At 34.8% G+C, this 18,839-nt stretch overlaps 1 protein-coding gene across 5 annotated transcripts in view; it reads left to right on the forward strand.

The window, feature by feature from the left end:
* The window catches only part of LOC124258763 (dual specificity tyrosine-phosphorylation-regulated kinase 4-like), a 56,890-nt gene that overhangs the window by 23,942 nt on the left and 14,109 nt on the right, over nucleotides 1–18,839 (forward strand). For 2 of the 5 annotated variants that reach the window (XM_046692846.1, XM_046692845.1), the window contains exons 1-3: nucleotides 14,845–17,449; nucleotides 18,057–18,194; nucleotides 18,410–18,632. In XM_046692846.1, coding sequence (XP_046548802.1) covers nucleotides 16,604–17,449; nucleotides 18,057–18,194; nucleotides 18,410–18,632 — 1,207 coding nt within the window. In that variant the 5' untranslated portion in view covers nucleotides 14,845–16,603. Of the gene's footprint in view, nucleotides 1–7,096; nucleotides 7,362–14,844; nucleotides 17,450–18,056; nucleotides 18,195–18,409; nucleotides 18,633–18,839 lie in introns of those variants that run through there. The other 3 variants (XM_046692847.1, XM_046692848.1, XM_046692849.1) reach the window with 2 other exon arrangements.

Genomic DNA, 18,839 nt, shown 5'->3' on the forward strand with positions numbered 1-18,839 from the left:
ATAAGAGCCTTGTCTATAGCCAATGGCTACAATATTTTCTATCTGACTAATGAAACTAAAATGGAGATAATCCTACTGGGTAACTTACTTTTCTTTATCTTGTTAGCTATAATAGTTTTTCTTCTACTGTCAAATGTGGAAGCAAGAAATTCCTGCTCAATCAGAAGCTATATTTTAAATGTCTGATTTCTGATTGAAGAATGCACCATTATTTTTGTTGTGCTTGTTCTGATTCCTTGCTACCATTATTGGTTCTGCAAGTGACAAAAACCTGTTTGACATTGATTCAAATTGAAGTTACAACCTTGTTGAGACTTGAAACATATTGTAACCCTTTTTGTCCCCTACAAAAGAAGGTCAGAAATATTTGTGGGGGACTGGTTCCTGTTGGCATTGGCATTGATAAAGGCAATGGCATTGGTGTTCCTTAAATGTTTCAAGCCATAACTATAAAACTATCAATTGTTTGTAAGGGAATCTTAGCATATGCATTGTTCACAACATAACTGGTACCCTTGGGACCATTTGTAAATTTTGTAAATCAGAGTTGGGTTTGTTTCATAACCATAAGGGGCGGTGGGGTAGCCTAGTGGTGAAAGCGTTCGCTCGTCACGCCGAAAACCCGGGTTCGATTCCCCACGTGGGTACAATGTGTTAAGCCCATTTCTGGTGTCCCCCGCCGTGATATTGCTGGAATATTGCTAAAAGCGGCGTAAAACTAAACTCACTCACTCACTCACTCATAACCATAATGTGAAAATGTGGGTACATCATCTTGCACAATTCAATTGATACTGGATACTGGACAGAAGTTTTCTTAATCATATTCTTCTAGCAGCTAAAAGATACATTTATATTACTAGTGTGAAAAAACAACAACAATATGTTGAACATTGAAGGTTTGAAGGAAATTCTCAATGACATTATATCTATTGAAGAATATATCTCCAAACATACCATTAGTGTTCAAAAATTTGAAAACTAATGGCCAAAACAATTGTTACAATAATCAATCATGGTTATTATGGAAAATGAATGTACCCTTATTGTCTCGAAATACTGTGGAATTTATGTAAACTGTTTAAATAGCTGAAGTTAATCAAATATGTTGAAAAAGAATTCACTATTCAATCGGTCATCCTAACTGCTGTTACACATTGAATAGTCTTAACGGCCATAAAGAGTCAACAATGCTAATAATGGTAGGTTTTTGCTAGTATTGTTACGGAACTTTGCAAACACATTTTTATCCTCTTACTGTGGGTTTTTGGATGCTTGTGCAGGCTAGTACTGTTGAAAACTTGTTGCACACACTGCAATAACTGCTCTTATAGCTGACAAGACTACTGCACCTTGGTAGGTGTTAACAACATGACAACTGTGTTGATACATATGTATCAGTTGCCATAGAAACATAAAGGTCACCTTGACTTGTGCCAGTTTTCACAATACATAGTTTAAATCTAAAATGACATGAACACTGGTGGTGACAGTCCATTTATGTTGATGAGATGATGATTCATCATATTCTTTTAGGATGCAGTATCTTGCTGGATTATGTATAAGTATTGAATTCATGTAATTCACCTCCATCAGATTGTCAGATGAGACAGCATAAGAGGGTAGGATCTGTGACAACATAAAGGGGTAGGAACACAGACATTTGTATGTATATCATATTCCTGCGCCTATTTTTTTCTTCTGTTGAAACGTTTTGCAGATATTTTTGTGTCATATATTGAATATCATTGAACTACCATGTAACAGACAGCATAGAGAGCAACCAGATGTTTAAAGATCTATCAATCTGTCAAGTCTGTCGTTGAAATGCACTGTTGAATGCATTGATTCATATTAGTTCTAGGTTCTATTGGAATGGTAAAAATCTTCACAAGAACAAACTCTCAAAATCATCTGTAAATTTTGTAAAGGCACTGTAAGCATGGTAAAAGAGTGTATGGTTGAATTCTTCTTCGGCTTGGAAAACTAAAAGCATGGTGAAGACTTCAGCAAGGACGTGGGTGAGGCGGGCCAGCACCTGCCTCATAAATGTAAGTATGTTGTTACCTAGATGAGCAGCAATAATTATGTTCCTGTACATGGTATTTTGGATATTAAGGAATGTGATACTGTGTCATGTTTGGTAACTGCAGGGACTTCCAAGTTCATGGAATATTACATGACTTGGGAAGATTTGAACATCATTTCAGTTGTCAAAACAATATATTGATGTTCAATTTCTTTGAACAAATGTTATTTCCATTTTTAGCCTACCAACAAGGAGATTATTATTTTTATTTTAATGGTGTTCCACATCATATTTACATTAACAGGATTTAGGTATGTGAATGGCTGGTTTTCATTGACAAATACAGACACAAAATTATCAATTATACAGCACGATAAGTGTATGACCTGCTAGTGTCTGTGGTGGAATAAATAGACTGATAAACAGGATAAATGATGCAATAATGATTACTGTTTTTTTTTACCTGAGAAATTATGGAGATTGTTATAGCTTATTGAAGTTGTTAGAATGTGTGTATCCCTAAAAACCGAAAATGTGTTATACTATGTATCTTATTAAATTTTCTATTGCAGATGGTACCTATATGACTTAGGTCAAAGATAATTAATATATATAATGTATCTATTAATAAATATGTGCTACTTACTCTTCATTATGTTACGATGTTTCCATGTTTTCCTGACAATGTTATGTTGTCAATGATTTAGAATGTCAGAAGTTCAGACCTAAGCAATGACTGGGTAAGGAATATAGGAGCACTTTGATCAATGTCTCTTCCTTCTGTAAGCTGCAATCAATGACAGTATGATAATCCAAAAGACTTTACAGGTAATGAACTATGATGTGCTTTTGATTCTACCTGTAAATAGACTCTTGGTAGTGATGTGTGTTAATGAGTTGTGGATACAAAATGACCTCCTAAATGTGCATATAACAGTTCTATATATAGTGTCTGTTGCTCTTGAATTAGGCCATAATGATCCCTTAATTCTTGATTAATCCCTTAGTTGTTGATACCCAGGTCCTTTGTTCTTCACTGACCATTCACTGTTTATAATGAAGCTATTGTACTTCCTATTACATTGAAGTAAGAGTGTTACATTCCTAAGCACAGAGGCAGTCAACCATCTCTAATACAGCATAAACCATATTTATTCAGTTAAGTGAGACACCTGGAAATATGTTGATATTCACTAAAAAGAAAATTATTCATATGTAAAAAATAAGGAAATATTTATATTAGAAAGACTTCTTCGTTGGATTACTTGGCTGATTTTATGGGGGGTTTTGACAGAGACATTTTTGAAATACTTGACATGCATCCAATAGAAAGGCTGTGGTAGATTTGCCAAGTTGTTAAGTAATGGATTAGAACATTTACGGTATTGTTATGGGTTCAAGGACCCAGTAAGAGCAATGCACATGTAATGACATGAATAATATTTTAACTTTCTGGCTTTGCCACCATTGTTGTGGGTAATTTCATCTGAGAAGTAGGGATTTGAGGTAGCCACCTGGCAATGCACTATACAGACACAGACATATGAAAATGGTCATGCAGGCCAACTCAAATGTAAGTCTGTTGAGGTGCACTTTCTCATAATGGTGACATGTATATTTGATGAAGCTCATATTGAATATGTATACATGTGAGACTGTGATGACTGAAATGATGAACCTAATCAATTTTGGACCATTCAAGTAGATGTGAATGATTGACAGATATTTCCAGGCCAGACATTTTTATATGATATGTTTATTTGCTGTTTAGAGACATTTTTTTAAACTTACTGTCTAGTCTTGTAGATGTAGTGTGTAACTGAAGGTTCTTTCTTCTTTTGATATGTTTGGATTATGGTAGTTTGTTTGATGATTGATCTTTGAAATGCATAAATGTGACCATGCCTTTGAAATGGAGTCATTAAAGATGAGAGATGAACATAATTGCTAATATGTAATCCTTTGGGTGAACAAATTGCCGGATGGATATGGATAGTATTTGTTAGTTTAGAACTAATATGTTAGTGGATCTTGCATTTATTTATGTGAAGGAAGGTAATTGATGGTGTTGGATAAAATTTAATTGATCTTGCTTATATTTACATGACAGAAGGTAATTGTTATTGTTGGGTACAAATTAATGGATCTTGCTAATATTTACAGGAAAGAAGGTAATTGTTATTGTTGGGTACAAATTAATGGATCTTGCTAATATTTACAGGAAAGAAGGTAATTGTTGTTGTTGGGTACAAATTAATGGATCTTGCTAATATTTACAGGAAAGAAGGTAATTGTTGTTGTTGGGTACAAATTAATGGATCTTGCTAATATTTACAAGAAAGAAGGTAATTGTTGTTGTTGGGTACAAATTAATGGATCTTGCTAATATTTACAGGAAAGAAGGTAACTGTTATTGTTGGCTACAAATTAATGGATCTTGCTAATATTTACAGGAGAGAAGGTAATTGTTGTTGTTGGGTACAAATTAATGGATCTTGCTAATATTTACAAGAAAGAAGGTAATTATTGTTGTTGGGTTAAATGTAATGGACCTTTCATTTATTTACATAAAATCTTGCACCAGTATTTAATTGTAAAGTGTTCTGCCCTAACTCCTTTGTTGCTCTCAATGGGTTGACTAAAAATACGCCAAAGTCATTTTGTGCAAAATACTTGGGAAGTTACTTGCACAAGCCATTTTTTGTATCCTTTTCAGTAGATTTCAGTATTAGTGTATCACCACGGAGACTTATTAGGTGATAGTACTCTCTTGCACAACTTTTGCTCAGGCTCATCAATGAAGTTACAGTCAGTATTATACAGGAAATTGAAGGATGCAGAATTAATATTTTCGTCCCTCATTAAAGTAGCATTGTCCTAGTTTATGTCTGTTATGGCAGAATCTATTGCTCCAAACAACTGCTAAATCCCTGCAAGTATATGAACCGTTATTATGTATTTCTCCATTTGATGATACATTAACCAGGTAATGCATGAGTTCTGAAACTTTTACAGTTAGAAATAAGAATCTGCATGACAGGTGACCTGCTGTTAGTATCATCACAGAAGGATATGGAGCAGTGATTTTGTTTGGTACCAATTCCAATAGGATATTTATTTGATGTTAATATATTTTTAAGACATTTATCCATATCTTTACATAATTGCAGAATATGTTTTACATGGATAGTAAAGAGCCTAAGAAAACAAAGAAACAGGAAAACACGTTGAAGAAATTGTTTTGATTTTGGAGTAAAAGGGAGATGTCACATCAAAGAGGACCATTTACTTACTTAGAATTTAAAATCAGTAAAACAGAATACATTAGTTTATTAAAAGTGAGAAATATGGCTGAAATATTTTGTGCACTTTTTTATGTAAACAATGGGTTTATGGAGAATAGTTTTACACAAGCGGAGTACTCATGCCAGAAATAGCTTTAAACATGTTGTCAGTTCCAAACAATCATCAAGTTTCAGCTACTTGGATTCTGTAATAAGCTTATCATTACAAGTACCCAGTGCTGGTAGGACCTCAGATTAATATATTTGATTCATTGCCACTAATCTTAATCTTGGATTAAGATCTTGGCTCTTGGTTCCTTTTATGGATTGGGACGAAAACGTTAAACATATTGCTGTTTCAAGTTATGGCTGAATATTACTGGATGTGGAAGTTCAATAGTCAGCTAACAGTTTAGTTGAATCAGATATGTACAATCCATATTATGTTCGAAAGGTGGGATATTTATCACTGGTGATGTGTCGAGTTTTCTAACAAACGACCATTAATCTCTCTAATATTTTATGAAAACAGAATTATGAAGGTATGTACTGAAGTTGTGCAGATTTTGTTTCAAATCTAAACAAATCCATATAAGCCATTAACAGTTCCATTTTCTATTTTCAAGGAGTCTAAAAGTCTCAGTCCAAAATTGTAAATACTGTTCTTTTTACTTACCGGTAAGTGAAATCTTACATTTGTGATTATAGATCTGGTAAAAACAAATTGTATAAGTCTTCTTGTAATATCTGCAGTATTAATACTGTATTCAGAATAGTTTCCGTTCCACATTATTCTTTAGATTGCAGATAAATGTATATGTGACCTAAATGTATGTTTTTTACTGTGTATTACATTCTCAGACTCTTCTCCCCAGTATTCTATGTATGTATGTACCTATGTATTCTACTATCAAACCACAAACTAAAGTCAATATTCAACTCATTGATACTTCAACAACACTTCAACATTAAGGGTTTTTCAGTTAATGTGTGGAAATAAATATTGTAGGAATAACTTCTCTTCCAGTCACTTATATACGTACTATATCAGTTTGAATGTGATATCTATTGTAAATTATGCACTGTCAAGTGTCAGTTATTGTAATGATCTTCTCATTTCGGCCTTAGTTACCTGACTAACAGTGAATCAATTGATCATGTAAATGATCGAACAGGGAGGTATGCTGTAACTTCATGCTGGAATGGGATCGCACTATAGTTGTGTAAAGTCAATAGACACCATACCACACGGATAGGAGACAAGCCATGACACACTCATACCTTATTTAAATGTGTTAAGTGTTGCAAATCTCAAGTATTGTGCCTGTCTTGTTTCATATCAGTTAAGAACCTGTCACATTGTAATTCATTTATATGAACTGAATATGTTGGGTTGAAGTCTATTATTTTACAATGTTTACTCCCTTGCCTGAGCAGATTTGCAAAGAGACAGCGGACAACGGGCTCATCAACCTGAACTCATAATTGCCTGTTCTTTGTAGCTACTTCTTAACAATAAGTGATCTCTTGTTCCACACCTGTGCCTTCTTGAGGCTTGTGAATTGCAATTCAAAGTTGGTGTCCCAGAACAAATGTTTCATATACCTGACACTCACATATCATATGTGCTGGAAGGAATCTTTCATTGGATGGTTATAGATGGATTACAGTATTATTATTTGATTGCTTACTGGCTCAGTCAGCCACCTTCAGTTTGGTATTGTTGTGGGAGATATATTCATTCAGTCTATAAGTGTGTTGTCTTGTTTGAACTGTATAATGAAGGTCTTTATTGCAACACAACAATTACTCACAGGTATTCTTTGTAGAAACTTTCATCTCACTGTTGATGTTCAGCAGGGATTTCGTGACAAGCTGTAATGACTGTCAGTAAGGACATGTTATATTTGCTGGATAATGATACACAGGATTGTTTTGTTGCAATTGGATCAAGCAAAAGTAGACACACCTGACGTAGATACAACATAGTCAGTATGAAGTTCAAGCTTCCTGTTGTTGTTGATTATCGAAGAAGGATAACTCATAAGGTAAGAAATAGATAAATCCAAGGACTTTTCATCACAGATTATACCCCAGTATTCCTGAACATATTGTCATGCATTGTGTCTGTTAGGAAAAAAAGACACTGATGACATATTACACTACCATGATTTGCCTTTGCTTCAGACATAGTAATACATGTCAAAGTGGTGTAGTACAGAATGCCAACTAGCACATAATATTGATATATTGGCTGATTCGGCTAGCATTTATTCAGGTTTGCTTGGATACTGTATAAGTAGTCCTCATTTAAAATACCTACTTTCTTGTTTTACCACTTTGAATACAAACTGTGAATATATATTAAGGTCACCAGTACAAATATAATTAATTGCACTGTCAAATATATAAGAATACAAACGGAATCTTCAGCACTATTTGGCATATCAGATTTGGAACTATGCAGACACTTCTCAATTGTTGCTGGGTCATGAAATATAAAGATGGTGGTAACACAATAGTGTGGCTGTATTCTAGTAGGTGCTGCTTTCTCTCAGTACAAATTGTATTTTCACAATACAATAAATCCTATTCTTTTAGGATATTATTGATGAATGTAAAATTATGTGCCTGCAATAAAGTTGAATGTGTATGCATATAGAACTAGTACTGGAGAGAGATGTATTCATGAAGCTTGTAAATAGAAATTAACTGGTATTCTATTAGCATGTGTCATACAGATTCTACAAAATTAGCATAGGAATTCTAGCATGTCTTGAGCAAGAATGAGGGCAATACACAAATTCTAATATGAGTTTCATAAAATCAGTATGACACACATGCTAGTATAGCAATTTTTCATGTATTGATTACTCGTAATTTCTCAATCCTTTAGCACTCCCATATAGAAAAATGCAATCTTCCATCTTCATCTGATGTTTCTTATAGAAGTTATTCTGACCTAGTGTCAGTCTGACTTGAATGACTTCAACAATGTTGTATAACTGAGATAATTATTACATTTGTGTGTTTGAAGTGCACAAGCATGACAAGTGCATATTTATTTTAATGGTTATCTCTAGCTCTGTTGGTAATAAAGGATGATAATAATTATTCTACCATGGATGAACATCTATGAATATTTATTATCTTGCACTCCCATAATGAGTTAAGTTCAAAGAAATGTTTTCTTAAGAATATATAGTATATTAACATGAATTCTCTATGTAAAAATCATGCCATTATGTTTATGGTATAATAGACTAATTAGTGACGACAACCTTACAAGGTAAGCATATTGTTCAGAATCAGACACTTGGGTTTTCAAGGTACTTTCTATTAGTTGCCAATGTCAGTCATCCATCACTTCACGGATCCTGCTTGTGCTGTCTTGATCAACAAAAGAATTTGCTGTTGATGTTTGAAAATGTTTAGTTTAATTCAGCACCAAAGCGTAATCTAATCCTTCATTGAATTTGTTCTTATGACTGTTTCCAAATAGAAAAAAAGATCAAGATGAACATGTTCATTTGCAATATGATTTAGTACCAGTATGTAAAATTGTAGACTTAATCACGACACCATGGAAACAGGATTCCATATTGTTGAATTTGGTAAATGTTGTAAATTTGAGGACAACCCTTGTATTCATCTTTATTACCCACGTGGTCAAGGTATGGGTAGTTGCATACTAATCTCGTATGTCACGAGTGTCGTATCGCGTTGACCTGTGCCGTAACGACTTGACCTGAGATTTTAAAGATTTGATTGGATAACCGATGACCCCTCAGTTAGGTCACATTGTGACAGAACTACTTGTTCATTCATAACAAACATGTGAATTCATTCATTCTACAACTTATATGCATTGTGGGAATTTAAACATTGTGAACGTTGCCATATCGCTGTTTAATTGAGAGTCGAACTGAGACATTATATCCATCGAAAAACATAAATGTAATGTTTCCACTAGTGATGTTAGCCGAGTGAAGCAACTGCAAACCAAGAAATGGGGTGCTACGGAGTAGTTTAATGTAGGAGGCTGTATGAGGCGATGACAACTGAAGGGCATCATGACGTCGGTTACCAAGGGAGCAGAGGAGAATGGCGTAATGATGTCAATACAGTGTGACGTTATGCAAGAGTGAACTACATTCTTCCACAACCTCTTTATGAAACCGGTTTCGGTATGAAACCATAACAATAACAAAAATATGCTGTTTTGTCAATTTAATGCATGTAAGACGGTAATAAATGAAATACCACACTCGATCTCATTACATATGAATTATTATATCGAAACTCGTGACCTTCCTATGGTTTCTGATACCATAGGAAGGACACTCGTTTCGTATAATTCATATGTAATGAAACCTTTAGACTAAGGCTTAGTCTCTGAATATATATAATTTGGATAGTAACAAACAAGCCCATTTATATTGAAAAGGAGCCCTAGGGAGACCAGAGATTCAGTCTGAGGAAATCTAGACTTGCTTTATTTAGGGCTTTAGCACTGCAGAGAGGGCTAGGCAGTAGGGAAAATAATGTTGTTCAGGGACTGAGACAGACTATGAAACCTTGTGTAGTATTCTCTATATACTCTATACTGGAAGATGGCTCAATGGCATTTTGGCTGTATTAATCCCTGTACGATACCTCAACGATATGAAGCTGATGAATGTATTGTTACTACTATTGTAAGGAATGTCTACATACATACAAAGTACATTACTCAGTTACAGTAATGGTTAAATATAACATTTTAACTGTGAACAGTATAGTTTGTACTAACAGGGTGTAAGCCTATATTGACTGAAACCAACCTTCATAATGACATGCCAGACTTAAAAAAGTTATTTGTGGTCAATGACTTTGGATTGCTCAAACCTTTTTGAACATGAAGGATTGATTATTGACAATACTATGCAGGTAACAAACTAGTTGTTTATTGTGTTTCAAGCTTTGAAAAAGTAAAATGGTTCATAAAGTAAAATATAGGCAGACATAAGTATCTAAGGTGTATGCACATTAAATATTGTCCTTTTACAAACTACATGTAATTGTCATTATTTGATTGACTTGGGTCATTATTTGAAAGTTAACATTCCTGTATTTTATGTACCAAACTGGGTTTAATCTTTGTTCTAATTATTAAGAAACTCTGTTAATGTATGAGTGTGTGTGTCACAAAAGGTATTGACTTGCATTTATCTTAATGTAAAACAAATGACAAACTGTTTGTAGTCACAGTAATCTATAAGGCTATTTCCTGAACGTATTGTGCTACCCAGTGAGGCAAACAGATCCAAATAACCGGCTATAGTTCTAACCTTGTTCTGTGTGCAATCCAGTAACGAATAATGCCTGGTGGAGTTCCCAAGCCACCACTGGTGGATTGTATTACATAATTGTATTAATTGATTTATTGGCACACCCTGGTTTATGAAAAAATATTGGCTATGCACACAATTCACCTGTTATTCGGTTAGGAATTTAAAGGATCATTGGCTATATTGAATACACTGGAAACAAGTCATGTATATGGTTCCTGACTGTAGCTGTGATGCTTGAGGTGTTTTAGATGTTAGTCAGTTGGAGGGAGGTGAATAAGTTCAAAGCATCACTATTATTACATGAGATAAACAACTGTGTTGGTATTATTAAGGTCTTGGGGGATTAGGATTTAATGACACGTAGCATGCCATTCAAACATTACACTTACTGTTATGGATACACTAGTCCAGGATGTAAAATAATACATTTTCAGATCCATAACTCCCAAGTGCGCAACAATTATTTTGATGTATGAAATGTATACTTGTAAATGTTGAAAGCATTTGGGTTGAGTGCTCCTTTATATATCTGGAAGTCTTGTTCTGAGGATCACCAAATAAGTAGGATCAATAAGTCACTTGTTTACATTTCCATAAGGAAACAAAATTACCCTTAACATGAACAGTAATTGTTTTAACTTAAGTAGGGTAAATATGAAACATTGGATATGTTGAAAAGGCAGTCAAATACTACTTGAGTTAAAATGAATCTTTGAACAAGAAATAACAAGCTTTTTGTTGTACCCATCTCAAGCGATATGCTATACACTGATCATTTTATGTATGTATCTTGTGCAACCTGAAGCATGTTCTCAATAGTGAACTCAATGTTGGACCACATGAACAAGGGTAAAAATTGATGTTAGGAGTTCTCTGTCTCCAGATTTGTTTATTTGGGTCAAACATTGATAGGCATAAGGTCACCAACTTACCAGGGGTGGGAGTACTTTATCATGAGACAGACACTAGCAATAGTGCAAGATCAATATTGGGGGGAGAATTATAAATATTTATATTGCTATGGGCAGCTCCCCTTTATCTATCAAGATTAAACTTGAGTGTTACCAGTCACTTGCCATTACAGCACGTACAGTGTATGGCTCATTACTGGTACTATAGACAGACTTCCCAATTTCATATTTTCTCTTTGTATCACTGGTATTGTCAAAAGATCTGTTCATAATCATATGGAATTGTGTCATTTCTATGGTATTATCATTTTTATAACAACATCTATTCATACTGATATGTTCAATTTACTGTAGTTTTATGCGTGCAAAATTTCATTTTCAAGTGTGTAAACATGAGGAACTGTGTATTAGTAATATTGCAGCTGTAATAAGGCCAGGGTAATTTCAAACAATGCTATTACTATGTTTGATGGTGAAAGAAATGAGAAGTAGTTATTCAACTGTGATGTATTTGATTTGGGTATCACACGTGTGTTTTAGATCTTACATTGTTTTGATCATGTTTGTCATTTTTGTAATTTTCAATTTTCCAGTGTATACATTCTTTTGCCTGGCAGTTTATAATCAGTGGGTCCTAAGCATAAGGAATGTTTTCCATGTTAATGCATTCATAAGGAAAGGAAACTTTCTTTAATTTTCAATATGTTATTATTCACTTAACTTGTCCTTGTAAGTTTTGCTATTTTGTATAGCTCCAGTGCATCATGTAATAGAAGCAACATACTCAATACAGATTAGTGTTATTATTCAATAAAGTGGACATCATATTGCTGTTGTGATTTCATCCCCACTGTTTGCTCAAAAAGACATGTAGAAGAGAAGATTTAATCACAAGCACTGTCCTTTCAGAGTTGAGTGAACAAGGAAGATTTAGACATGAACAAAAGTAAGAATATATTGCTGTAGCAACAATTTAGAAACTAAAAAGAAGGAAAGGTATTTATTACTTATTGTTAAGGGCAGTTCAAACAGTGCCTTAATATGGAATGTATTTATTGGTATGGTGATGCTATTTTTTAAATTGGGTTAATTGAAACAATATAAACATGGAAATATGGTAGTGGGTACAAGTGTACATATCCAATCTCACCATCAACATGCCTGTTTTAGCATATGAATAAGTTGGAGCTAAACTAGTTAAACAGTTTGACCTCTCAACCTAATAGTTAAAGGGCTCCACAAAGTTGATTGTTCTACCAGCCAAGAGGGTAAGGAGAGGTGATTTAGAGCAAAAGGATTTTCATCATGGGGTTTGATAGTGGTATTTTTTTTAAGTAGTGATGTTGGGTGTAATTGTTTGTGACTCTAAGAGATCAGTCTTAATTTCACGGACAGCTGTTAATGACAAAGTGTGATCTGAAGGGGAAGTTAATGTTTTTTCCAGACAGCAAGGAACCAGTTATATTGCTTGCAGGTGAATGAATACAGCATCTTTTTTACAGAAACTCTGCAATTTTCTAAAGTTAGTTAGATCATTTCTCAATGAAATGTCATATTCATTGAGGTTGGTTATACTTACGATTGTGTGCATCATCTGCCAAATGACCATTACAGCTTTTTTTGCTATTATATCCTATCTGTGAACAGAAAACCTTTCTGTGCTTGTATATTTATTTTATCAATGTGATAAGTTGTTATGATATTCAGCCATCCAAAGAAAACAAGAATATGAGCTTGTTTTAGAAATTCCAGTCTTAAAAGACCCAACATATTTGTTATCATTCAGGTAAACTATCTTACCTGTCTTTTTTGTTTTTTGAAAGGCATCAGTTTTGTTGTTTCATTGTGATGAGTATTTATTGCCTCTTTATAAACATAGATGTTGTTTGTGCAGGAAACTGTAAACATACAATATAAATAAACTATACAAATTATCACCAGTCAACTAACAACCCTTGTAGGCAATGTTTATATGGAGGCTAGTAAATCATCTGTATCTATTGCTCTATTTCTATAACCTGTCAAATCATAGCATAGATGTACTGAGGATCTTACACTAAGAACCCATGGCTGGTAAACTGGGAAACAGTTCTTGTTTGTTCAGTGTTGTAAGTTCCTTGTAACATACATGTATTCTTATGTTTACAGGTTTCTAGTACTGCAATCAATGAACTAATTTCAAAACATGTCACATATGCAAAGCTATAAAAAAGTAAACAGTTGGGTAACCTGAGTTGGGATATCTTAGACTGTATTTTGGGAATGTTTAACAGATCTACTGAGTTCATTTGGGTCAGATACTGACCTTTATGAATGCCTTCATCACATTGTAAATTGTAAAGATTAAGTCACATATATCCTATTAAATCTTTTCTAAGGTGTAAAGATAATTGACAAACAAAGATGAATAATAGAATGATATTTAAGGGAAGAGACCCTATCTGTTTCCTATTCCTTAAACTTCAGTAGGTATGTATGTTATTGTGAAATAATGTTTTTGCTATTTTGAGGATGAACACACATATTTCCATATTTGAGGACGTGAAACGTTTCTCTTAGTTTTCAATGAAATATAAATAAAACAAATTTCCAACTATTAACACCTTTGTCATTAGATATTATTTTATGATGAAATGATGTTTGTATATGTGTTTTACACATCTGTACAACATATAGCATATACAAACAGGAAAAAATAGTACTGACAGAAAAACATATCAGGAGTTGTGTAAGCAGGCAACATCAGTTTTGAATGGAGGCAGCCATATATTTGTGTAGAAATCTGTATGTGTGATCCAGAGACAGGTGGGTTTGTTGTGAAACGCATGAGAGATTCTTCTGGTGAGGTTGTAAATTGTGGAGGGTACAGCAGTTCAGAAAGCAGCACTAGAGTAGCCTGTTTTCTGTACTTGTATCAACTCATTATTGCAATTGGCTGCACATGAGTAGAAATGGCTTGATATGTTGCCCAAATTACCCAACTAATCTTTTCTCAACCCATCGTAAGCCGTGTGTTTTCTTGCGTAGATGTAAAACATCTTTTTTTCTCTTGTTTTTCTCCTCACTTCACATTTTATGATCATGTTCTCTCATACTTATGTATATGTATTTTTACTTTGGTGATAAACAACTTAAGGACACCAAAAATAAGACATGAAAATGATTTTAGGATGATTAAATTCAGGTGAAAGTATTTGTATGAATATGAAAAGTAGGATGTTTACTGCACGCGTAAGTTCGTATATAAGTTCCTCACCTTCTGACAAGGCCTCATTTCGTCAGGCTGAGGGTACGGGAAGTACTCCCAACACACTTATTACACTTTCGACTGCTGCACTGGACCTTTTTTCCTTGGGGTGGAACATTTGGGTGAAAGAAAACATCTACCTATGTGAAAGATCTGAGTGATGGAAACATTTGGATAACTACATTCTACAATAGGAAATTTAAATCGCTGGATTTGAAACTTTGTAGCATCAGGGATGAATGCATTTGAATATGTTTTTGCCTGATTCTGGGTGTTCATATGGAGTATACAAGCTGTCCAGCTGGATTGGAAAACTTCTGTTGCAACTGACAGGAATGGAATACCAAATTCAATAATGGATATTAATTTGTTTTCATTGGTTTTTCCATGGAGTTGCATCGTCATGAAATGAACTCATCTGGAGGGGAATGAACATGAATGTGTGGGGTTGAATTTCTTAATTTGATGAAACTTATCCAAAACAAAAAAAGAAGATCTTTATTGTTTAATGGATTGTATCTTAAAAAGTTATTTTCCATGATCTCCTACTTGAGGCTGGGGGCATGTACATGCAGCAACTTTGAAGCACTGGGAAGTATTATGGCTTACAGCAAGTGTCTATATATATGTGGTAGTGAGGATTCTTAAGGAGGAAGCAACTCCTTCTCAGAGAACTTAAGTTACTCAACAGCAAATAGATACGAGACCCTGGGAGTTGTTATTGTCACAAGATTTATGATTCAGTATCCTTTCAAATTAATTTAATGTCATTCATACTGGCATTTTGTTGACATTGAAATATGTTTAGCATCAGCAATTTCTGGAGAGATCTGTGGGCCTAGAAGAGAAACAATAATCACATTTCTTTGTCTGATATATATCATTAAAGAGTATAAATTCACTGCATGTATAAAACATTATACCAATAGCAGTCATAGTTGACATATGTCAAATTTTACTTCTGTGTCACTTAGTACATAGATATCTGTTATCATTTACAACGTCATCAGACATTTAATACTGACAGGCTTGCATGGTCTGACACATACCTACCAATCTTCATTATCAGGCCTAATCGCACGTGTTAGTGTGTCTGTTAATAAGATACTGCACACATGTGATACAACATGTAACACAAAGGATGACACCAGTCTTCACTGGCTTCACTGGAGGCAGTATTATCTTTTACCAACCTTGCCTCATTATTAAGCCTAATTAGGCTGACAGATCAAGTGGTGCACTCCTGTTCTGGTCCAGGACATCATGTTTACAGAGCTTGGGGCCTGATACCCAGTTTCATCAAGCTTCCTGACCTAATGAATTTGGTATTCTAAATTATCACGTTAGAGAATGCTTCTGGCAAGTAGCTTTTAGCTAACTAGCATTTCCAAGACAAAATCCTGTACCATGCCATGGGTAACCATCCCAACATATATAGATATATCACCAAAGGCTTCAGAATAGGTTTGAGGAAGAGATGTTTGGTATCTGACTAGACCGCTGTTTCATTTGTAGAAGGACTTGTGACTTATCATTTGTTCATATAGAACAGACATTCATGGATTTCATATGGACTTGAGAGGATTCAATCATTGTGTAGAAAGTGGATTCTTTGAAAATGTTAACTTTCAGCCATGATCCTAAAGAATTGTGAATTATCACATCTTGAAATTCTGTGTTGAAACACCAAAGTTCTTTTTCATGTGGCTGTTATGTGTTACCTCATACATGTGAACTGTTACATACTGAAACGGTTATGAAAGTGGATAACACTTTGGTTGATTTAACCAACAGTCATAATGTGGTTTGCTGTATCCTGTATTCCACCTGTTCCTCAAAGTACAGGACCATTCAATCCCCTCGTGGCCCTTTCAGACATGCCAATGACCATCAAACCTCAATATAAAGCACAATGTGGCCAGTGGTACAATGCAAGTCTTTGTAGACCACTGCAAATAGCTAATAGTCAACATGACATTGTGGCATACAAGAATGGTATGTTGTCATCAAGACAAAGCGAAAGAGCCACTGAAAGCTGTTTCCCACCAGTAGGAGCCCCATGGGCTTTGGATGGAGATATCTCTGAATCATATCGAAATGGCTTTCGGTATCCAAGAAACCTTGAACAAAAGTTGATACCCAGACCTCTGAAACATTCCGGTAATGGTTTGGTGCAAAGTGATTCTAGTCAATCTACTCTTAATAAGTTGGATTTTCAGTTTTCAAGAGCCAGTTTTATACACAGCCCACAGATCAAACAATCATTCATTTATGAAAACCATGGACTCTTTTCTACAGAGAGCAAGTCAAGACAAGTGTATCAATGCAAACAAACAAACACACCAATTAAGCAGCTTAATCGTAAGAATCCAACTCAAAACAGTGGAACTACTTTGTTTCCAAAAAGTCCACACTGTCAAATACAGTCTCAAATACCAAAGAAAGTGGCCAGTTTTAAGAGAAATGATACCCCTATGCAGTTTCTTCAAAGAAGTACATATTTTGGCGAGCACTGCTTGATGAGGAATGAAAGCAGCAGAGAATACTGTCAACAATTTTCAAATGTCTCCACCCCAAGGGAACAGTGCTCAGTTTGTGGCACTTCCAGGCAGGGCAGAGCTTGTTTCCATGGTAACTTTGAAATGGTAAATAGAATCTACAATAAGTAATTATTTCTTACAACTATGGGGTTATCAGTGCATGTCATCTTGTAATGGCAATGACACTTAGTGTCTGATATTCACCTATCAGTTGCTGTTAATTATCAAAAACTTTGCATACAAATAGTAGGAGAGTAATTATAAATCATTATTGATAGCCATTGTGTTTTTTACTGAAATCTAATGATAACTGATGTCTGATGTCTGATATTCTCCCGTGAACTGCTCGTAATTATTAAAACTTGGCATATAAACAGTAGTAGAGTACTTGCAAATTACTGATAATAGATGTTGTTTCTTTACACTTAAATATAATGGTGACTGACTGAGATGAAGGCTGACACTTTTCTGTTGAGTTTTAGTGTTAGTGAAGGAATGTGGAAACATTATACACTTATAATGAGTTGTAAATCCAACATGACAAGTCAAGTTTATTTTTACAACTATTCATGATTCTCCCTTTTGTGCTCTTTTAGCCTTGAATGAATACAATATAAACTCCAATCCTTGCCTCTCTGTATTCAGTAAGTGACAGTTCTGTCATGCCATGATGATGTTTAAGATTTTTTCATATGGTGGCCATTGCTTTCAGAGTCCCCAACAGGGCAGTCTCCACAGGTCCCACCGTGTGAGTGGAGAAAGCCGCTATGCCACCCAGATTTCTCTTGCCTCCACCCAAAAGCAAGGGACCAACTCTAGCAGGGTCAAGAATTCTCACTATAACTTGGAGGTTGGTACAAAATTGTTATGAACATTGGTTTTATCTCTGTTGGCAATAAGAGTTCATTAATGCCCCATATCTTGGTTACTTCACTGGTGAAGTACTCAAGGAGTAGAACACAAATGTCTACTGATTTTAAAATTCATGTATTGTGTAGGACAAATGGTGACTTCTCTTCCAGTTTCATAATTACAATGATCATTAAAACATTTTTTACATTGTAGGCAAAAGCTGGGTCATCAGTGGCTCCCACCACAACATTACCCCACCTGAACACTGATCGACATGGTCACAGCCACAAGCACCACCAAGAACATGTTACTGAACAAAACAACAATACCCTGCCCCAGCTCAAACAGACAGATGGGGTGTCAGGGGCATCTTCCTTCACAGGAGAGAGGACCAAGAGAGACCAATATGGCAACAAAATCCCCATGACTCCTGCTGGTAGGTTGTAGATTTTGTAGCATATAGCGTGAATGTGGTGACTAATTGGTCTATGTTTGACTACTTAATATTATTGCATCATTGTTCGGATGGCATATGAGGATGTCCGAGTAACGTCAGTTGTTGGCTTTAGGGGTAATGAAAAATATTTTGCCACATGTCCCTTGTTCAGTTTATGATGAATTTCACTTCCAGTGACCATGATTA

The sequence above is a fragment of the Haliotis rubra genome, unplaced genomic scaffold, assembly GCF_003918875.1.
Source record: "Haliotis rubra isolate DU_JTF1 unplaced genomic scaffold, ASM391887v1 Scf70, whole genome shotgun sequence".
NCBI classification, from domain to species: Eukaryota; Metazoa; Mollusca; class Gastropoda; order Lepetellida; family Haliotidae; genus Haliotis; species Haliotis rubra.